The sequence below is a fragment of the Lepidochelys kempii genome, chromosome 22 (assembly GCF_965140285.1).
Source record: "Lepidochelys kempii isolate rLepKem1 chromosome 22, rLepKem1.hap1, whole genome shotgun sequence".
In the NCBI taxonomy this organism is placed as follows: domain Eukaryota; kingdom Metazoa; phylum Chordata; order Testudines; family Cheloniidae; genus Lepidochelys; species Lepidochelys kempii.
The window spans coordinates 15,269,020-15,292,298 of NC_136401.1; the positions used below are offsets into that span (position 1 = coordinate 15,269,020).

The 23,279-nt window shown below is 45.2% G+C and overlaps 2 protein-coding genes across 9 annotated transcripts in view; one reads left to right on the forward strand and one right to left on the reverse strand.

Annotated features, from left to right (window-relative positions):
• LOC140901775 (uncharacterized) overlaps positions 1-23,279 on the forward strand; it is a 259,709-nt gene that overhangs the window by 209,662 nt on the left and 26,768 nt on the right. The gene's annotated exons all lie outside the window — the stretch shown is intronic.
• SORL1 (sortilin related receptor 1) overlaps positions 1-23,279 on the reverse strand; it is a 105,876-nt gene that overhangs the window by 18,088 nt on the left and 64,509 nt on the right. The window contains exons 26-36 of one of the 3 annotated variants that reach the window (XM_073321245.2): positions 17,072-17,194; positions 16,560-16,667; positions 15,922-16,053; positions 14,565-14,696; positions 13,576-13,710; positions 10,942-11,097; positions 10,087-10,236; positions 8,517-8,645; positions 6,442-6,568; positions 2,476-2,645; positions 1,560-1,672 (exon numbers count right to left, since the gene is read on the reverse strand). In XM_073321245.2, the coding sequence (XP_073177346.1) occupies positions 1,560-1,672; positions 2,476-2,645; positions 6,442-6,568; positions 8,517-8,645; positions 10,087-10,236; positions 10,942-11,097; positions 13,576-13,710; positions 14,565-14,696; positions 15,922-16,053; positions 16,560-16,667; positions 17,072-17,194 (1,475 nt within the window). Of the gene's footprint in view, positions 1-1,559; positions 1,673-2,475; positions 2,646-6,441; positions 6,569-8,516; positions 8,646-10,086; positions 10,237-10,941; positions 11,098-13,575; positions 13,711-14,564; positions 14,697-15,921; positions 16,054-16,559; positions 16,668-17,071; positions 17,198-23,279 lie in introns of all 3 variants that reach the window. The other 2 variants (XM_073321246.2, XM_073321244.2) reach the window with 2 other exon arrangements.

The following is a 23,279-nucleotide window of genomic DNA, read 5'->3' on the forward strand; positions in this document are numbered from 1 at the left end:
GAGGTGCAGGCAGGGAGTTGGGGGGTGGGGTGCAGGAGGGGTTCGGGCTCTGGCCCAGCGCTGCTTACCTAAAGTAGCTCCGGGATGGCAGCGGCGCGCCCCGGGGTCAGGGCAGGCTCCCTGCCAACCTGCCCTGGTCCCACACTGTGTCGCTCCAGGAAGCGGCCGCACCATGTCCCTGCGTGGCCCCTGGCGGGGGTGGGGGGCCCACAGGGCTCCGCATGCTGCCCTTGCCACTCCTCCAGGTACCTCCCCTGAAGCTCCCATTGGCCACAGTTCCCCATTCCCAGCCAATGGAGCTGCGGGAGGCGGTGCCTGGAGGTAAGGGCAACGCACGGAGCCCTCTGCCCCCTCCCTGCTCCTGGGGCCACAGGGATGTTGTGCCGAACACTTCTGAGAGAGGTGTGGGGCCTGCGGCACCACGGGGGGCAATCCCGCGGGCCAGATCCAAAGCTCTGAGGGGCTGGATCCGGCCCACGGGCTGTAGTTTGCCCACCCCAGTCTAACTGAAAGAAAAAGGAATCCACCCCATAGAAACAGGGACAATCACTGTCCTCCCATATGTCTCTAATAAATGCAGATGACTTTCTTACATTATTAAATCTGAACTGGAATTTCAGTGACTATGTATAGAGGCGATTTTGCCTGAGCTCCCCAATAAAACTCAATTTTCCAACATCCGCACCTCAATCTCATTTATTCATCTTCCTTGGTATTATTGTAATGGACCTGGAAAAAAATATTTACATGATCTTTGCAATAACTGCACTGTGTCTTCTGCTCCTGTTTCGACTCCGTCTCTCATCATTGTTAAAGCCTCACAATCTAAATTAACTGAGCTGAAATTCACTCTAATCTCCAATGACTTGAATTGTAAGCTCTGTGGGGCAGGGACCATCTTTCTGCTCTACAGTGTTTCTACAGTGCCTAGCACAACAGGATCCTTGTCCATGACTAGGGCTCCCAGGTGCTACACTAATACAAGTAATTAACTGTAATAATTCAGGAAAACATTTTAGCATATGTTTAAATCCCATTGATTTAAATGTCAGGTTTCAGAGAATGTATCCGATGAAGTGAACTGTAGCTCACGAAAGCTTATGCTCAAATAAATTGGTTAGTCTCTAAGGTGCCACTAGTCCTCCTTTTCTTTTTATTGATTTAAATGAGATTCAATCAATGCTTACAATTGAACATGTGCTTAAGTGCTTTGCTGAATTGGGACTTCTGTGCAAAGGGGCTCACACAGGCCGTATTAAGGGCTTGAGTTATGCTGAATCTTCCTGCAGATGGTATGTATATGCACGGGGGGGAGCGAAACATACTTCTGGCCACTTCAGTCTCACTTAAGTGCATAAAACAGGCCTCTGTGGAATTTTGTGATTTTCACCATGAGTGAACAGCTGCAGATAGTTTTGTTCAGAAGGGTCAAATTCCCAGAGCCATAAACCACTGACGCCCTTTGCAGTGAGGAAGGAATCCTTTCTTCTGCTGCACATGCAGGGCTCCCATTCAGCTTTGGGTCTTGACTGAGGAACAAGTCGCAGAATACTACTTACAATGTACTCTCGGATGAGGCCGTGGGCATACATGGGCGGAGCCCAGCGAGCAATCACCACGCCTTCCACCTCTTTCTTTAGGGACAGCTGAAGATGAAGGGGGGGATCGGGTACTACCAAAGAAACAAGCGAGTTAGGGACAGACTGACCACAGGGATCTGTTCATCAGAATCATAAGGGGAAAAAAGTAAAGAACAAGTGTCCAGATATTAGTGAGCAACTTATTCCCTACTGGAGCTTGGTCACACCACGGAGCCAGTGGGCGCGGGGAGTCAATGTAAGAGTGCACCCTTCCCATGGATCCTCAGCTAGCAGAGTGCCCTCGGAAGGGGCAACTAACAACCTATTGCTCATGGGAAGTGGAGACCCACATGTGGGAGGCTGCCTTCTGTGTGCAGATCTGCAGGGAGAGGATCCAGGCTCTGAATGTGTACCACTCATCCCTTAGAGATGCTGTAACTAGAGGGTGCAATCTGGCCCCAGTGGAGTCAACGGGGGTTGTTCTGTTGACTGCAATGAAGCCGGGATTTTGCCCAATGCGGTCAGCATCAAACTTTATTTTGTACCTTTTCCCACCCCCACCCCAAAAAAAGCACAGATAAAATGGAGGGACATCATTGTATTCCTTCCACAGAGCTCTTCATGGCTCTGTAAGAGGAGATGAATTTCCCAGGAACACCTTTGTTTTGGGTAGATTCGCAAAATTACAGGGGGCAGATCCTTGAATCAGTGGAGTTATTAAAATTTACCCCAGCTGAGGCTCTGTCCCCTTGCCTTCTGCAAAAAGTTGTGGGATGCTATTCAGAAAGCACGTCTCCATCTTCTCTTTTGTGGAAGCACAGTGCTGTGGCTACTTGACGGATTAGAAGTGTTACATATGCAGGAATTTAGAACAGAACATGCAAAGACCACTTACAGCCCTCCGGCGTACGCAGAGTGATAAAGTCATTGGTGTTGTACACTTTGCTGAGGCACTGGACCTGAACTTTGACCTGATAGGTGCAATCTGGCTTGAGGACTTTTAAGACACTGTTTGTTTTGTTACTGTGAGTTTCTAAAGTTTTCCACATGCTTTCGCCAACCATTCTGTGGGAGAGAATAAAACCACTTAACTCAGGAAGTATTTCAGTAGCCGGAGATGTTAGCTTGTTCTAAGAGCACCCATCATCTAATGACACTTTAAAGGCCTGCTTAACGAGACACTATTAACTTAAAGCTAGTCCGCTTCAAAATATGAGTTAAAAGTCATTGAAAGGTTTACACTTGCCACTTTCTAAATTTTTTTACAACACTGCCTTAACTTCTTGACACTTTTTCTTTCATGGTAGCTCTGTGCCACACAAAGGCCTAAACAAACAAAAGGGGAAACTGACTACACACAAATGGCTGGAAGTTGAAGCTAGTCAAATTCAAGGGTCATGGTGGATTCTACATTACCGGCAGATTTTAATGTCACAACTGGCTTTTTTAAAAACAGATATGATCTAGTTCACACATTAATTATTTTGGGGAAGTTGTACAGGATGTGTTATACAGGACCCCTGACTAGACTATCACAGTGGTCCTTTCTGGCCTTAGAAAGTATTAATTGAGAAAATGCTGGCAAATGCACAAGGTAAACAATCTGAAAAACACAAAGACAAATAATTTTTCTGTAATCTCTTCTAGCTAAAGCCATTTCAAGTCTTGTTGGTAACACTAATAGGTAAAACAGAAATGAGATTTTTAAGTTGACTTCACAAGGTGCTTAAGAGAGTGCCTGTCTAGCCTTAAACCAGGGTGGACTGATTTAAAACGAAGTGATTTAAATTATCAATTTTAATCAACTTTTCCATTTGTACATCACTTATTTTCTAAAGAGCGGTGCATTCTCAGTGGTTGATATAACCGTTTTGATTTTGAATTATGACGTGATTGGAATAACAGAGACTTGGTCGGATAACTCACATGACTGGAGTACTGTCATGGATGGTTATAAACTGTTCAGGAAGGACAAGCAGGGCAGAAAAGGTGGGGGAGTAGCACTGTATGTAAGGGAGCAGTATGACTGCTCAGAGCTCCGGTACGAAACTGCAGAAAAACCTGAGTGTCTCTGGATTAAGTTTAGAAGTGTGAGCAACAGGAGGGATGTAGTGGTGGGAGTCTGCTATAGACCACCGGACCAGGGGGATGAGGTGGATGAGGCTTTCTTCCGGCAGCTCGCGGAAGCTACTAGATCGCACGCCCTGATTCTCATGGGTGACTTTAATTTTCCTGATATCTGCTGGGAGAGCAATACAGCGGTGCATAGACAATCCAGGAAGTTTTTGGAAAGCATAGGGGACAATTTCCTGGTGCAAGTGCTAGAGGAGCCAACTAGGGGGGGAGCTTTTCTTGACCTGCTGCTCACAAACCGGGAAGAATTAGTAGGGGAAGCAAAAGTGGATGGGAATCTGGGAGGCAGTGACCATGAGTTGGTTGAGTTCAGGATCCTGACACAGGGAAGAAAGGTAAGCAGCAGGATACGGACCCTGGACTTCAGGAAAGCAGACTTCGACTCCCTCAGGGAACGGTTGGCCAGGATCCCCTGGGGGACTAACATGAAGGGGAAAGGAGTCCAGGAGAGCTGGCTGTATTTCAAGGAATCCCTGTTGAGGTTACAGGGACAAACCATCCCGATGTGTCGAAAGAATAGTAAATATGGCAGGTGACCAGCTTGGCTTAACGGTGAAATCCTAGCGGATCTTAAGCATAAAAAAGAAGCTTACAAGAAGTGGAAGGTTGGACATATGACCAGGGAAGAGTATAAAAATATTGCTCGGGCATGTAGGAATGATATCAGGAGGGCCAAATCGCACCTGGAGCTGCAGCTAGCAAGAGATGTTAAGAGTAACAAGAAGGGTTTCTTCAGGTATGTTGGCAACAAGAAGAAAGCCAAGGAAAGTGTGGGACCCACAGTATTCTTGTCAGCAAGTTAAAGGGCTGGATGAATGCACTATAAGGTGGGTAGAAAGTTGGCTAGATTGTCAGGCTAGTGATCAATGGCTCCATGTCTAGTTGGCAGCCGGTGTCAAGTGGAGTGCCCCAGGGGTCGGTCCTGGGGCCGGTTTTGTTCAATATCTTCATAAATGATCTGGAGGATGGTGTGGATTGCACTCTCAGCAAATTTGCAGATGATACTAAACTGGGAGGAGTGGTAGATACGCTGGAGGGCAGGGACAGGATACAGAGGGACTTAGACAAATTGGAGGATTGGGCCAAAAGAAATCTGATGAGGTTCAATAAGGATAAGTGCAGGGTCCTGCACTTAGGACGGAAGAACCCAATGCACCGCTACAGACTAGGGACCGAATGGCTAGGCAGCAGCTCTGCGGAAAAGGACCTAGGGGTGACAGTGGACGAGAAGCTGGATATGAGTCAGCAGTGTGCCCTTGTTGCCAAGAAGGCCAATGGCATTTTGGGATGTATAAGTAGGGGCATAGCGAGCAGATCGAGGGACGTGATCGTCCCCCTCTATTCGACATTGGTGAGGCCTCATCTGGAGTACTGTGTCCAGTTTTGGGCCCCACACTACAAGAAGGATGTGGATAAATTGGAAAGAGTCCAGCGAAGGGCAACAAAAATGATTAGGGGTCTGGAACACATGAGTTATGAGGAGAGGCTGAGGGAACTGGGATTGTTTAGTCTGCGGAAGAGAAGAATGAGGGGGGGATTTGATAGCTGCTTTCAACTACCTGAGAGGTGGTTCCAGAGAGGATGGTTCTAGACTATTCTCAGTGGTGGAAGAGGACAGGACAAGGAGTAATGGTCTCAAGTTGCAGTGGGGGAGGTTTAGGTTGGATATTAGGAAAAACTTTTTCACTAGGAGGGTGGTGAAACACTGGAATGCGTTGCCTAGGGAGGTGGTGGAATCTCCTTCCTTAGAAGTTTTTAAGGTCAGGCTTGACAAAGCCCTGGCTGGGATGATTTAATTGGGGATGGGTCCTGCTTTTGAGCAGGGGTTTGGACTAGATGACCTCCTGAGGTCCCTTCCAACCCTGATATTCTATGATTCTATGATTTGGTACATCTTTTTTGCTATCCAGGGGGCACACTATAACTAAATACATTTATTTCAGCAATTACATAGCTTAATATTTTCAGATTCTTATTTATTGTACATGTTAGTATGTTAGAAAATGGTAAAAGATATATTGCTTGTTTACTTGATACTTAACTTTTTTCTTATGATGAGAATGGTAACTGCAATTTAACACAAAATGGTATATACAAATATTTGTATTAAACAAAGCAGCCTTGCATATTTTGGATGCATAAACTTCCTTTATCAAAATATGTTTCACATTTACAACTACATGATTTATTAAACAGAGGGGTTAGCTGTGTAGTAAGCTGATTAAACATTATTTCAGGTCAGCCTGGGAAAATTTTCAAATATGCCTAAGTGAAAGTGACTGGCCCTTAAGTGCCTAGTCTCACCAGAGCCTCTTGAAAATGAGACCGTCTCCTTTGTTACTTAGGCTGAGCTATTGCACCTTATTTATAAAGCCTGACCTCAAAAGTTTTCCCCAATTTTCTTTGTATAGAAAAGCATCCTTTAACTCAAAGTTTTTGATAGAGGCTCATGGATTTATCGTATATATCTTGTATTAAAATTGTATTTAAATATTGTAAGCTATTATAATAAATTTTGGCCTTAATGTGTTTTGTATTAAATTCAGATTTCACTTTAAACAAAAACAACTTATAATTTAAATAACAAAATGAAAAAAAATCTGATCTCAATTAAAGTGTCACAGATTTTTATCTACCCTGCTTTTAAACATGAGTAGTCACAATGAATTTAGGACTACTCACATGCTTCATCTGATAAAAAAAAATAATCAAGATTCGTGCAATTTACCTGTAATAGACATTATACACACAGGATGTTGAGGACATTTTTTTAGGTCGAGCCCACGTTAAAGTGACTTCACCAGAGAAATCAGCCGTCCACTGGAGATTCTGGACTTTGTACACAATTGTGTCATCTACGCAGACAATAGAAAATACTATTTTAGAGAGGAAAATGAAAGCAGTGCTTTACAGAATAGGGGGCAAAGGGTTACGTGGCAGAAGCAGTGCATATAGCTGTAGACTGAAGCATACACGTAAACAATCAATGCCCACAGACAAAGCACCATCTGAAATTATTCAGAAGAGCATTAACGGTCCTGGATTGGCCCTTTTCACCAATCTGATCTAAGAAGTCACTTCTCTACTTGTGGAACACCTCTAGGTCATGAATCTCTACAAAGCTTGTGAACTGTCCGGATCATGGACCTTTTCTGCACGCTTTTCTTTATAATGCCGAGAACACAGAGGGAGGATGGCGAAGAAGGCTGGTCTTGGGGCCAAGGCAGTGAGATTCAGGTGATCTGGATTCTGTAGCTTGCTTTGCCAGAGTCTCCCTCTGTGACCTTGGGCCAGTCATTTAGTTTCTCTGTGCCTCAGTTTCCCCACTTGTAAAAAAGAGGAAAATTGCACTTCATTACCACACAGACATGCTGGGAGGATCCATTCACTGATGTTTGTGGGACACTTGGATAATACAGCGCTGAGGGCTGCGTAAGCGTCTAGACAGATAGCTGGTGCTAACCAGCAGTGTTCAGATAGTGTCATTTATTCCTTTAGGTCACCTGCTTCTTTCTCCTTATTGGAGAATGTGTGCGAGGCTCAATGTCCGAGTAAGCCGGGCTGCCAATCAGCTCTACAGTTCGGCTCTGTGGAAGGCAGCGCGCTCTAGCGGCTGCAACAGGGGACTTGCAACCAGGACACTCGTTTCTAATTCTAGCTAGTGCCCTGCCCTTCTCTGTGCTTCACTTTCTCCATCTGAAACACATGAGGCTTAATCGCCAGCTGTTCATTAAGTACTGTGAGATCCTCAGCTGGAAAGCCCTAGAAATATTATCAAAGCTAACGAATGTCTGGTAGTTCCACACTCTCCACTCACTGCAAATACAACCCCCCCCCCCCCCATATCTGCAGGCCACCTTATTCCCCTTTATGTGCAGTCTGTCGCGCTCTGTGTCCCACTCCCCCCCCCCCCCCCCATTGCTCAGCTGCCAGGCCTCTGAGCTGTGGACTCCAGCTCCGCTCCCAGGACCCTACTTAGCCCACTGGTTTCATTTCCAGTTTATTAGGGAAACTAAACAGAGAGCTCTGAGTTGCTCCTGATAGTTTCCTAATCATCTGAAAATTAAACCAATGAGCCTACCAGCCTATGGGGGAGGAGATGAAATCTCCCAGCACCAGCAAGACTAGCAAAATAAAGCAAGGGTTTCTTGCCTCACTTCAGCATTCCAGCCCAGCTGTGGGTCTCAGTGGCTCCTTGGCCCCCAGTCTGGGCTGCTTCTCAGAATCAATATTTAATTAAAGAACTACAAACTGATTGATGTTCAGTACCCCGAGCAGTTTACTGGGAAAATGGCTGAATCCCACATCTGGGAAAAGACAGTGATCGATGTTGTTATTATCTACCCAGAACGGACCAGGACTTCCAATCAACGTGTAACACGTCTGGCTCCAGGGGTAATGATGGAGGGGGAAACTGAAAGTGGGGGAGCGAGGGAGTTTAGCTCTGTGCCTGTGCACTCCGGGATATATTTTCAGAGCAGGACACAGTGGGCAAAACGCACCCACTTATTGGCTGTGCTAATCAGGGAATGTCCTGTATTTGTATGCCGCTAAATGACTAATGTTATTTGCCTGCGTCTGCAATTGCTGTAGATGCATTGAAGGAAATTATGTGTGTGGAAGCAGGAAGGGAGGTGTCCGATTGTGAGCGGGAGGGGAGATGGACCATACGACTGTGAACAAAGCAGGGTTGATCAAGGTGATTGTGAATGAAGGACAGGCACCCGTGAGACAATGTCTGTATAATAATGTGGTCTGTGCTATGGAAAAAATGAGAACTTCCATGTCAGTGCATTTACTTACCGGTGCAGTTTCTCTCATCGCTACTATCTGAACAGTCCAGAAATCCATCACACCGTTCTGTTGTCATGATACAGGCTTCCCCATCTTCACACTTATAACCATTCGGGCATGATAGTGTGCTGTGAGTAGCTGGAAGATGGAAAAGCATTGCATGATTCAAAGCAGGAGAGCTCATTTACAAGTTTCCTGTCCGGAACATCTCACACAGTGCTGTCAAGCATGACGCTAAACCGCAGCCATACTGAAATGCAGAGGTGGCCGCATCTCGTTCATGGGTAAAGTGATCCCAGTATAGAATTTGTAATTATTGTTGTTACTACGTCCATATTAGAACATCTTGCTGAGAACTTCTGGGGTGAATGGCATGACAGTGTCAATCACTAACCATGCCGGTAACTAGAGTGCTCTAGGAGGGTTATATTTTGCACCCTGAGGTTAAGAAACTAATCTTCAGTTGTGCCAAACGGTAATTTTTAAAAAAGCAAGGGATAGGTAATGGTTTTATTGTGAGCTTTTAGCATAAAAACAGAAATTTTAATGCATCTCTCTATAGATGAAGGGACTGAGCTTAATTTTCAAATTTGGGAAGTTGAGGCAAAATGGCAGTCTGGCATCTAAAAAGGTGCCCACGTTTGTTTGAGTCTCTAAGCCCAATTTTCAAACACTGAGTCAGATTTTCAAAAGTGCTCAGCCCCCAGCAGCTCCAATAGTTCTCTGAGCATGTCTGAAAATCTGATGCTATATCTTTCTGTCTGTACTTAATATATATATTCACATATATTTCCCCGCCGCGTGAATTCTGAATGTGACATCCGCCTTTGTATTGTTTTCCATATCCTTATCACATTTTCACACGAGGCCAGCAAGAACTTGACAGTGCCCCAGTGAAGTCAATAGCAAAACTCCCAATGAGAGCAATATCACACTATGAAGCTACCAACTACCATCCTGTTTTAATTAATGTTTTCTGATCAAGTCATATAACATTGTCAGGGTATGATGTTATAAACAGACACAAACTGAATCTCACTCAAAACTTATTTTTCCAATTGGAGGGAGGAACAGACACCCAAGCATTAGTCTTTTCGCAACATACCCTTGCTATTTCTCTGATGTTAAAGCCATATAAAGAGGGCAGTCTTGTCTAGTGGTTAGCGCAGTAGGCTAAGAGTCACACGAACTGGGCTCTACTTCTTATTCTGCCCTTGGCCTGCTGTGTGAATTTGCGCAAATCACTTCCTCTCTCTGTGCACATTTCCACTTCTGCTCTTTGTCTACCTTGTCTGTAGAGATAATGAGCTCTATGGGGGCAAGGACCATCTTGCACTAACTCTGTACAGCATCTAGTACCGTGATGCTCTAAACTAGGCGCTACCGTAATACTGCTAATAAATGTGTGTCTGTTTTTACTTTGGTACTGCACTAAATGCATTACAGTGCATTATTCATTGCATACCACTAGCATGGATTCCGCTTGCACTGACGCGATGTTCTGTGGTCTTTTCTTTAAAGAAAGCCTTGCTCAGAGAGAGCTAAAGCACCGCTCAGCCTGTGGGAAATGAGCACTTACGACAGTTCATTTCATCTGTGCCATCCTGGCAGTCTCTCAAGCCATCACATCGCTTCCAGTTAGGGATGCACTTCCTCAGTTGCTGACACTCAAACTCAAACCTGCTGCACCGGCCGAGGGAGGTGGTGGAAGTCGCAGTTACGTTGACTACTGGGAACCAGAGGAAGAGAATAGTCAGCAAACTACACAAGCAATAGCAGAACCCCCCCACTGGGCAATGGCAATGACTGACAGACTGAGTTGTCTATTGGTTCCTCTAGTTCAGAATCGGTTTGCATCTCCCCACTCCACCAGATGGCAGCCGCTTCCTGTATAAAGAAGTAACTAAATCCACCGCTGCCTCCTTTACCAAATCCCATATGTCCTAACCAGGGCCAGCTCCCCTCACTGTTTCAGGGGTTACAGTGCAAAAGCTGGCCTGCTACTCTAAAGGCAACCTACAAATGGAGATGCTGGCATGTGCTCAGGCTTCTAAGTCTGGAAAGGAACCAACCGCAGCTCGCTCCCACCTGAAAGGTGTCTCTTCCTATACACAATCAGAGATTGTTATGGCTGCAAGCATGTAACAACCTACTTTGAGCTGGGACAGAGATGTGTTTTCTAAGCAGCCACTGCTCCATGGCAAATATTTCCACTGATTCTCAGAACTCAGAGTGAGTGAGCCAAATTCTCTCCTGCTACAAGTGGGTGCAAGTCCATGTGAATGAACAGATTGGCACCCTTTCACCCAGCATATAGTTTGGCCCAAATCTTTTCTAACATTTACATTTGGGGCTTTATTTCTCAGGAACACATTTGCAGGGAATATCCACCACTGAGTGTAAAACGAAGCAGCAGGGAAGGAGAAAACCTTACATAAAGTAGGGCAGGCTTCTTCATCTGAGCCATCTGTGCAGTCCTGATATCCATCGCAAACCCAGCTGTTCATGATGCACGCGCCACTGTTGCAACGGAAGTGGTTAGGTAAACACGTCACTGGGGCGGATGTCGTAAAGGGAAGGATCTGTGAACCTAAAAATAAACCAGTGAGAGTTGATCTTACTGGACATGTTCCTACGTCTGATTATGTGCTAAAAGCTTTTTCTGTTCCTAGGAGACTGAAAGGCAAAATCCCAGGACATCAGTTGGAAAAGGAGGAGGATGGGGAATATGTCACAAGCACAGTGTTTTTATTCTAGCAGCACAAAGCTGGCTCCGAGAGCCAGACCTAAACATAAAACAAAGCTGCAGTCAAAGGACAGGAACCTGAGGGTGAAAACACAGTGATGCATCTTACTGGTGTGTTTTTAAAAGGGTAGTACCACTTTAAGTGCGGGAAGGTGCACAGTGATTGCAGTGAGCTTTGTAGCCTTGGTCCCTGCAGGATGCAGACTATTCTACTGCCCCCTAGATTTCCTGCAGACATTTCCCTATAGCAGCTTCCAATATACATGGGTCTGCTCCTATGCGCCCTCCCCATAAGTGGATACAGACAAGCCACAGCCTCGTCAGCGCAGAGAACTCCAGTAGGTCAACACAGACAAAGTATGCATTCTGGCTCAGCACAGAAACCCTCTCCACATGCTAAAGCCATGGTCCCGCAAATCAGATCTACCTGGGAGGACCCTTATATAATCCCAAGGTTCCACTGAAATCAAGGTTTTTCCATAAACAGATCTGATTGCAGCATTGGGGCCTTGATCAAGACAGCCCAGATGCCTTGTTGACCAGATAAAACAGTCAGGAAAGGATGAAGGGCTTACCTGTCTGTCACACAACTTAGCAGGGGATTTAAGGGAAGGGTGTGCTTTCCTCCTAGCAGGAGAAATAGGCAAGGAGAAGACCTCTACAGACTGCAGCCCAGGTGGGGAAGGGGAACTGCTTTGATGTTACTCGAGTTTTCAACTTAACCAATATTGTGCCTGAGGGAAGGAGCTGTAACAGACACAAAGACCACCAGCTTACACGATAGCACGCAATCCAAAGAGCCTGGTCTACATGCCGCATGTGTGCCGATTTCATTAAATCTGTTTAAAAACCAATTCAGTTAACTCTGTGCAGCCTCCTAGTGTGAACGTGCTCAACCTGGTTTAGGTGCATCTATGCTAGGGAACAGAGTAACAGCCGTGTTAGTCTGTATTCGCAAAAAGAAAAGGAGTACTTGTGGCACCTTAGAGACTAACCAATTTATTTGAGCATAAGCTTTCGTGAGCTCATCCGATGGAGTGAGCTGTGGCTCACGAAAGCTTATGCTCAGATAAATTGGTTAGTCTCTAAGGTGCCACAAGTCCTCCTTTTCTTTATGCTAGGGAACTGCATCAATTTAACTACACGGGTTTCTAAACAGATTATGTGAAATGGGTGCACATATTTGTCTGTAGACCACGCTAAAAGATTCTCTGCTGGACAGGAAGCTTCTGTACCGTTTATTGAAACAAACATACTGTGTAAAAATGACTGAGTCAGGGTACTTTTGTTTTGTGCTACAATCAATGTAAAACATGGAACTCACTGCTTGAACAAGGCAATAATAAGGACTCAGCAGAGGGCTAAGTGCTACAACTGTGATGTATCAGCTGTTTTAAAAATGAGTGGCTCGATGGAACATAAAATCATCACTGATAAAGTCTCCAGATGACACAGAGATTCAGGGAGTGGTAAATAAGGAAGAGGACAGGTCACTGATACAAAGCAATCTAAATTGCTTCGTAAGCTGGACACAAGCAAACAATATGTGTCTTAATAGCTAAACGTAAAATTATACATTGAGGAACAAAGAATGTAGGCCGTACTTACAAGAGGGGAGACTCTATCCTGAGAAGCAGTGACTGAAAAAGACTTGGGGTCATGGTGAATAATCAACTCTCATTGTGAAGCTGTGGCCATTAAGGCTAAGGTGTGATCCTTGGACATATAAACAGGGGAATCTTGAGTAGGAGTAGAGGCTATTTTACCTCAGCATTTGCCATTGGTGTGACCACTGCTAGAATACTGTGTTTGGTTTTGCAGTCCACATACCAGAAGGATGTTGATAAATTGGAGAAGGCTCAGAGAAGACCCATGAGAATGATTAAAGGATTGGAAAACATGCCTTAGAGAGAGGGATTCAAGGAGCTCAATCTATTTAGCTTAGCAAAGAGAAAGTTAAAGAGTGACTTGATCACAGTCTACATGAGGAGCAAAAATTTGATAATGTTATAGCAACAGCTGGAAGTTCAAATTAGACAAATCCAGAGTGGAAATAAGGTGTAAATGTTTAACAGTGAGCGTTATTAGCTTTTGGAACAATTTACCACTAATTGTAACGGATTCTCCATCACTGGCAATTTTTAAATCAAGATATGGGATGTTTTTCTAAACTTTGTGCTCTAGTTCACACAGGAATTAATTCAGGGAAGTCCTATGGCCTGTGTTATGCAAGAGGTCAGATTAGATGATCGCACAGTGGTCCCTTCTGGCTTTATAATCTATGGAACAGATAACTGAGGCAGCAGCCACCCTTGCTCTTACCCCCACATTCCTTCTCGTCAGACCAATCACCACAGTCGTTCTCCTCATCACATTTCCACCGGTTAGGGATGCAGTGGCCATTCTCACACTGGAACTGGTAGTAGCGAGAGCAGTTCGGCACTTCCGTTGGGTTTTCTAACAATGATAGGAAATTGTCATGAGGTCCAGCATTCCTGACTCCTCGGTGACCCAGGCTCTGTCCATCCTAAAGGTGAAGCCTGACTAGTGGTGCTCCATAGCTCACAGAAGCAGTGCTGTTTTCCTGATAAGCAAACCCCCATCCCTCACAATCTCCACTAGGGTTTTGTCATTGTTATTTACGCAGCTCCCGAAGTGGGCTAGATGGTGTATGGACAGGGAATAGAAACAGCCTCTGCTCCATGGAGCTTACCATTGAAAACCAGATCGCGCACAGTAAGGCAAGAGATGAGGTAGGGGGGAATGGAGTGGAAAACGTGGCTAACACAGTCTGAACATGCGGTTGGCTGTGCATGTTTTCCTAAGGCTTGCAGGGAATAATTACTAACCCTGCTCTCAGATATAAGACTGGACTGGGAATCTGTGCAGCAAATGTGCTCACATATGGCTTCAAGTCAACCACAGTATAGAGAAGGCCCGATATCAGATTATCAAGAATTCAGTGGATATGGTCATGGGAGGCAGCACGGTCTAGTGGATAGACACGGGACTGGCATTCAGGAGACCCGAATTCTGTTTGCAGTTCTGCCACTGGACTGCACGGTAGCCTTAAGCAAGCTAAGTTACTGCTCTGTGCCGCTGTTTCCCTAATGGTAAAATAGGGATAATGATACTGCTCTCATTAAAACAGTGAAATCAACAAACAAAAAACGCTATCCATCTCTCTCTCTATAAAGTGATTGCAGTCTTCCCCATGGTGACCACTTGGTATCTTAGGGTAAGGCAATGCTGTTAATACTCAAAATAAGACTGAGCTGAGGTAGGAAGGGTTAATGATCCTCTCTGCTCACCACAGTTTGCTTCATCAGAGTAATCCCCACAGTCATCCATCCCGTCACATTTCCACACCAAACTGATGCACACGCCATTCTGGCACTGGAAGTTGAACTGGTCGCAGGTCCGGTGAAACTCTGGGTCTTGAGCTAAAAGGGACAAAGCGAAGTTAAAAAAATAAAAAGTCAAATGCAGCTGTTCTTTCTGAGAGCTTTAGTACAAAGGCAAAGGGCTCAGATCGTGGCTAGCTGTGAGGAGGAGAGGGCAGGGCACAGAGAATCCAGTTTGCCTCATCGCAGAATGGTTCCTTGTGCATGGTTGTGCAATGGTTCCTTGTGCATCTGGCCTGCAAGGACTGGCACTGCTTCACACAGACAATGCTGCTAGCAACCCACAGGAGATGGAGCAGCTTTCTGGCCAGACAGGGGGAATGGAGCTGATGCACGGGAAGCACCAGCTGCACCTTTACAAAGAGCGGAAGCAGATTCCTTATACAGCAGCAAGACATCAAACACTAACTGCCTAGAGCTTGGAAGAAACATCCTCTGCACGCAGAATAGCCCATAACTGTCTATTATGGGCTTCCCTGCACCTTCCTCTGAAGCTTCTGGCACTGGCCACTGGAGGAAAGAGGATACAGTACTAGATGGACCACTGGTCCAGTTTGGCAGTCCCTATGTTCACACACAGACGTACACTCCTCCAGCTGCCCTGGCTGGCATTACATTGACTCAGCTGGAATGATCTGCGAGAGAGGATGTATGCACCCACTGGCCCCAAAGCAGCGTCTGGCTGTAAAAGCCAGGTTAGAGTCCTATGGGCCAAAAGCCCAGCTTTGTCAAACATGCTGGTGAAACAACTGGTCCCACTGAACTTGGATCAAAAGCATCCCAGGGATAAAAGTAATTGCTTGGATTTTGGTGACAACCCACCCAAAACAGCAGCCAACAGAAACCAGGATTTTTAATGTCAACGAAGTGCTACTCAGATCATTTACATCCAGAATGGTCCTGATTTAAAGGAACATACAAGTGGCTTGGTATGTCACTGACACAGTCCAGAAAAGACACACTAAACCCCTCTGTGCTCTCCCGAAGGATGCTTATTTATTCCCTTCTGGTATCTCTTCAGAGCGGTGTTGCCTAGTGGATGGAGCATTGGACTGGGGTGGGGCTCTGCAGATCATGGTTTCTAATCACAGTTTTGCCACTGGCCTGCTGGGTGATATGGGGCAAGATATTTCACTGCCCGGTGCCTCTGTTCCCCCCCATGAGGATAATGGTACTGACCTTTGTAAAGTACTTTGAGATCTACTGATGAAAAGCACCAGGTATTAGGTAAAGGCGAGGTTATTGGTATTGCTGTCACACTTACAGCATCCAGCATAGTTGGCGTCTTCATCCGAGCCATCCCGACACTGCACAATGCCGTCACACACCATGGAGTGGAACAGGCACTGCTGCCGGTTCTTACACACAAAGTCCATGTAACGCGTGCACAGGGGGTCTGGAGGAATCAAAGGGATTGCAGGGGGAATGACAGCATTTCAGTGCATGGCGGTAAGAAACATTTGTACAGTGCCTAGCACAATGCGATCCTGGTCCGTGACTAGGCTCCTACATGCTATGGTAATACAAATAATATGTAATAACTACACTGTACACCAAGTTCTTTTGTTGTCTAATCTATCTGTACTTAACCACCCTCTCTGACTTACAGAGAGTCAAATACAGTGGCTAGATCTTATCAAGCGCTGGATAATTTTGATGACCAATAATACAAGCTACGCAGCTATTCAGGCTTATCTTGTGTCATGTGTCAGGATGAAAGCGACATGCAGTAGGTATTAAGAAGGAATCGCCCGCCACCCTGTCTATACAGCTACATAGGTGGCTATGTACATTATACAGGGAGCTTTTGCTTTCCTTTGAAGCATGAGGTGTTCTAGACGGGATGTGGTATTCAACTGACCCATCTGGTGCTGCAAATTCTGAGTCCCTGTGTGTACCCACCGCAGTGCTGTTCATCAGAGCCATCAGAGCAGTCATGCAGACCATCACAGTGCTTGCTATTTGGGATGCAGGTTCCATTCGGACACTGGAAACCGTTGCACTTTTTTTCTGAAATTCATTTGAAAAAGCAGCCTTAAGTATGGAAGAACTTCAGCACAGAGGAACATAATTAGGGTTTGGTTTTGTTTGTTAGTCCAGAATGGCCAAATCCCAGGGGCACTCGACACCATGAAGAAAACCCCCCGGATCAGCTGCACCCTTTGTCCATATAGTCTATTTAGATTGGAGGCTCTTTGGGACAGGGACTGCGCACGCAAAGGGTCTTGGACGTGTGCCACAATAAACCAAAGAATAATGATGTGGTTTTAGGGCTCCCCAAGTTTGCTGCTGTTCTGTTGCATCCGTTTAAGAGTGACAAAGCTAGTGTCCATTCCATAAGACGACAGGCCAGTGACTTAGAAAGTAACAACTGTAATTTCCCCCCACCCCTCGGACGAGATGAGAGCTCTCACCACACTTGATAGGGTCCTCGTCGGAGCCATCCTGGCAGTCAGCGTCGCCATCACATGCCCACCTCTGGGGAATGCAATGCCCATTGTGGCACTGGAAACTGGAGGCTTCACACGTATGGTATACTGCTGAAAACAAACAGAAAAAAAGGAAGCATTTACAGACTCATTGATTTCAACTAGGCTCCATGTAAATCAACCACCATTTTTTTCTTTTGTTTATTTGTGACACATTTAAATATATGTTCACATACATACTATTATTAATAATTACTATTTGTATTGTGACAGCATCTACGAGCCAGAGTCATGGGCCAGGACTCCATTGTAGTAGGCACTCTACATGTTGATTTATCATCCTCTAATGGGTGTCAGGGCTCCAGGGTTCCATTTGGCTGGCTTACTGACTTGCTCTGTGATCCTGAGCAAGTCATCCTATCCTCTTGTGCCTCAGTTTCCCCACCTGTAGAATAGGGACAGTACTTACCAACCTACTGTGCCTCATAAGGTTGACTGTGGAGGTTAATGAATGTTTCTAGAGCTCTCTGAGACCTCTGGAGTCAGCCCTTTCTTATCGTTTCAGTCCTTTGGGTCAGTTGGCAAAGGTAATGATGTCTGGCCCTTGCTGAAACAGCAACTGACAAACCTTTATATCGGAGGTGATACCACCAAAAGGGTTTTGAGCACCATTGCCATCTGCTGGCAGGGAGGATCTGCACACAAAAGTCTGACTTGGCACTGAGTGTCAAAAAGAGAACTTGTTTGTATTTTAGGTTCTCGAAGATATTCCTAACTAGACTTAAGATGGGATTTTTCAAAGTTTCCTAGGAGACTTAGACACCCAATTCCCAGTGGATATCGATAGCACTTGGGCACCCACCTCCCTTAGGCTCCCACTTTGAAAATCTCTGCCTAAAATATATTTTGTTTAAATAAGTCATTCTGGAGCCTAATTTATGTGCCGTACCTCTTCAAATAAAAAAAAACAGCCTAACATGAGAGAATACTCTTCATCACCTAGAAAAAGAGCAACATTTGATTTAATTAAATTGCATGCTACTACATTTTAACCTAGCTAGTGACATGAACTTCCAGATATTTGAAATTACTAGTCCTCTGGTACGAATATTCTATTAGGTATTCACTGTGAAATGTTATTATTTTAGATAAGAGCAATAAATGCGGCCAGCAGAGTTAGATGACATGTTTCTCAAATAATTGTGATTCTTATTGATAATTTCAATTTTAAGCTTAAAAAACCAATACACTTTCTGAAGTAGGTTCACTTCTTCCTCGAGTAATTCTCACTCAGAAAGTCATGAGAGATCAGCGATACCAATATGTATGTCCTTTCACACCCACACACTTGGAATACTAACTACTGGAATCCCCAAGCTAAACAGTTCCAACCATATATACTGAAGAAATTCTGTAATGGATTTAGTAATTACATACGTCTAAATTCTGTGGTTATGGTTTAAGCATAACTCCCATTGATATAAAAGGGAGTTTGCTCAAGTAAATTCTCCAGAACTTGATCCAGAACCAGGACATTTATTGTTTAAAAATATATATGTTTGGAAAACCGCATTTAAACCTGAAGAATTTACACTGCGTAACTTTAAAGCCAATAAAGCTGATAATCTAATCTGATCTCCTGCATAACCAGATTAGAGACCTTCGCCCAGTAATTTCTGCATCTAACCTATACCTTCTATTTGGGTTAGGGCATATCTTTTAGAAAGACAGCTTGTCTTGATTTAAAGATTTCAAGTGATGGAGAATCCACCACATCTCTAAATAAGTTAATTAGCCTCCGTAACACTGCACCCCATATTTTTCATAGTGATATTATGATATGATTATGATGTATTTTATGAAAGATAGGTGATGTGAGATGTCATTGGAAGAGTTATATTTGCTGAATATGATTATCCTATTTGTATGCATGTATCATTTTTGTATCCGAAGGTATGAATATTGACTATGTAACTGTATTTCAAATGTAGTCACCCCTGGGTAACACCCACTAGACAAGATGTTTTCAGCCTAGATAGTGGGTGGGGAAGGGCCTATTCAGGGCAATGGGCCATTAGGAAAAAACAATAGCCATTAGGAGAAGCTTATCTCCCACCTGGGGAGCCTTCCCGAAAACGCTACAGACAGCCTCTAAGTAATGGCTGCTATGACTCTACAAGGACATATGATGAAACCATATGTCTCTGGACTCCATCTTGGGATGTCAGTATTTTCCCACAGACTAGTCTGGGACCCACGCTTTGGGAACACAGGATTCCTGCCCTATGCAAAAACTATATAAAGCAGGGAGTGACATCATCTGGACTTCTTCACTTCCCACTCAAGAAGACTCCTGGAAACACCTGAGGAACAAAGACTGAATTTGGGGAAGTGCTGGACCCAGGCTAAAATGATTTTTAGCCTGTGAATGAGACACCTGGGGATTCCAAGCTGCAAAACAAGTGCAGCTTGCCCCTTAAGAATCTGCAGCCTGCTAGTATCATCATAGAATCATAGAATATCAGGGTTGGAAGGGACCCCAGAAGGTCATCTAGTCCAACCCCCTGCTCGAAGCAGGACCAATTCCCAGTTAAATCATCCCAGCCAGGGCTTTGTCAAGCCTGACTTTAAAAACCTCTAAGGAAGGAGATTCTACCACCTCCCTAGGTAATGCATTCCAGTGTTTCACCACCCTCATAGTGAAAAAGTTTTTCCTAATATCCAATCTAAACCTCCCCCACTGCAACTTGAGACCATTACTCCTCGTTCTGTCATCTGCTACCATTGAGAACAGTCTAGAGCCATCTTCTTTGGAACCCCCTTTCAGGTAGTTGAAAGCAGCTATCAAATCCCCCCTCATTCTTCTCTTCTGCAGGCTAAACAATCCCAGCTCCCTCAGCCTCTCCTCATAAGTCATGTGTTCCAGACCCCTAATCATTTTTGTTGCCCTTCGCTGGACTCTCTCCAATTTATCCACATCCTTCTTGTAGTGTGGGGCCCAAAACTGGACACAGTACTCCAGATGAGGCCTCACCAATGTCGAATAGAGGGGAACGATCACGTCCCTCGATCTGCTCGCTATGCCCCTACTTATACATCCCAAAATGCCATTGGCCTTCTTGGCAACAAGGGCACACTGCTGACTCATATCCAGCTTCTCATCCACTGTCACCCCTAGGTCCTTTTCCGCAGAACTGCTGCCTAGCCATTCGGTCCCTAGTCTGTAGCGGTGCATTGGATTCTTCCGTCCTAAGTGCAGGACCCTGCACTTATCCTTATTGAACCTCATCAGATTTCTTTTGGCCCAATCCTCCAATTTGTCTAGGTCCTTCTGTATCCTATCCCTCCCCTCCAGCGTATCTACCACTCCTCCCAGATTAGTATCATCCGCAAATTTGCTGAGAGTGCAATCTACACCATCCTCCAGATCATTTATGAAGATATTAAACAAAACTGGCCCCAGGACCGACCCCTGGGGCACTCCACTTGACACCGGCTGCCAACTAGACATGGAGCCATTGATCACTACCCGTTGAGCCCGACAATCTAGCCAGCTTTCTACCCACCTTATAGTGCATTCATCCAGCCCATACTTCCTTAACTTGCTGACAAGAATACTGTGGGAGACCGTGTCAAAAGCTTTGCTAAAGTCAAGAAACAATACATCCACTGCTTTCCCTTCATCCACAGAACCAGTAATCTCATCATAAAAGGCGATTAGATTAGTCAGGCATGACCTTCCCTTGGTGAATCCATGCTGGCTGTTCCTGATCACTTTCCTCTCATGCAAGTGCTTCAGGATTGATTCTTTGAGGACCTGCTCCATGATTTTTCCAGGGACTGAGGTGAGGCTGACTGGCCTGTAGTTCCCAGGATCCTCCTCCTTCCCTTTTTTAAAGATTGGCACTACATTAGCCTTTTTCCAGTCATCCGGGACTTCCCCCGTTCGCCACGAGTTTTCAAAGATAATGGCCAATGGCTCTGCAATCACAGCCGCCAATTCCTTCAGCACTCTCGGATGCAACTCGTCTGGCCCCATGGACTTGTGCATGTCCAACTTTTCTAAATAGTCCCTAACCACCTCTATCTCCACAGAGGGCTGGCCATCTCTTCCCCATTTTGTGATGCCCAGCGCAGCAGTCTGGGAGCTGACCTTGTTAGTGAAGACAGAGGCAAAAAAAGCATTGAGTACATTAGCTTTTTCCACATCCTCTGTCACTAGGTTGCCTCCCTCATTCAGTAAGGGGCCCACACTTTCCTTGGCTTTCTTCTTGTTGCCAACATACCTGAAGAAACCCTTCTTGTTACTCTTGATATCTCTTGCTAGCTGCAGCTCCAGGTGCGATTTGGCCCTCCTGATATCATTCCTACATGCCCGAGCAATATTTTTATACTCTTCCCTGGTCATATGTCCAACCTTCCACTTCTTGTAAGCTTCTTTTTTATGTTTAAGATCCGCTAGGATTTCACCATTAAGCCAAGCTGGTCGCCTGCCATATTTACTATTCTTTCGACTCATCGGGATGGTTTGTCCCTGTAACCTCAACAGGGATTCCTTGAAATACAGCCAGCTCTCCTGGACTCCTTTCCCCTTCATGTTAGTCCCCCAGGGGATCCTGGCCATCCGTTCCCTGAGGGAGTCGAAGTCTGCTTTCCTGAAGTCCAGGGTCCGTATCCTGCTGCTTACCTTTCTTCCCTGCGTCAGGAACCTGAACTCAACCAACTCATGGTCACTGCCTCCCAGATTCCCATCCACTTTTGCTTCCCCCACTAATTCTACCCGGTTTGTGAGCAGCAGGTCAAGAAAAGCTCCCCCCCTAGTTGGCTCCTCTAGCACTTGCGCCAGGAAATTGTCCCCTACGCTTTCCAAAAACTTCCTGGATTGTCTATGCACTGCTGTATTGCTCTCCCAGCAGATATCAGGAAAATTAAAGTCACCCATGAGAATCAGGGCATGCAATCTAGTAGCTTCCGTGAGCTGCTGGAAGAAAGCCTCATCTACCTCATCCCCCTGGTCCGGTGGTCTATAGCAGACTCCCACCACTACATCACTCTTGTTGCCACACACTTCTAAACTTAATCCAGAGACACTCAGGTTTTTCTACAGTTTCGTACTGGAGCTCTGAGCAGTCATACTGCTCCCTTACATACAGTGCTACTCCCCCACCTTTTCTGCCCTGCCTGTCCTTCCTGAACAGTTTATAACCATCCATGACAGTACTCCAGTCATGTGAGTTATCCCACCAAGTGTGGGCTCTTAGGGTGAGAATCTGCTAATTCATATCCAGTCTATTTCGTAGATTAAGCTTAGTTCGCGTTTTTTATTTGCTAGGTAATCTGCTTTGATCTGTTTGCTATCACTTATAATCACTTAAAATCTATCTTTTGTAGTTAATAAACTTGGTTTTGCTTTATCTAAACCAGTGAGTTGGAGTAAAGTATATGGGAATCATAACTCAGGGGCAAATGCTGTTGCATGTTCCTCTCCACACTGAGGGAGGGGGCGAATTTTATGAGCTTATGCTGTACAATTCCCTGTGCAGCGCAAGACGGTTTAATTTTGTGTTTATACTCCAGAAGGGGTGTGCGCCTGGGAAGCTGGGAGTTGCCTAAGCTGTAGCCTTCCTATGCAGAGGCTGGTCAGAGAGCATGCATATAACTGCAGCTGGGTGTGTCCCGACCTGTATGTATGCTGGTGAAAGTGAAGGCTGGAGGGCTTTGCAGGTGATCATAGCAGTACAATGGGAGAGTGGTTGGTGGGAAAGGGGCCTCAGTGGTACCCCAGTTCCAGGTGGCACCCCAGGGGGAACCTGCCACAGCTTCCCTCAAAAATCTTCATCTTGTTTCTTGTTTCTCATCTGAATTTGTCAAGCATCAACTTCCAACCATCAAACGTCATTATACCTTTTTCTGCTAGATTAAATAGCCTTCTACAATCAGAATTCTCGTCACTGTGTAGACACTTGAAGACTGTTTAACTGAAAATATCAGAGCAGATGTAATGTATGAAAAGTGGGGACTGAATTTTAGTATGTTCTTAGGACTCGTCTCACTTATACCCACTAGTGTAAACTCCGTTGTCATCACTGGGTTGACTCCAGTGTATGAGTAGAGAATCCGGTCCGCTAATTCAAGGCCTGATGTAAAAGTGTCAATCCGGAGTGACTCTATTTTCTCCAGCTGAGTTGCACTG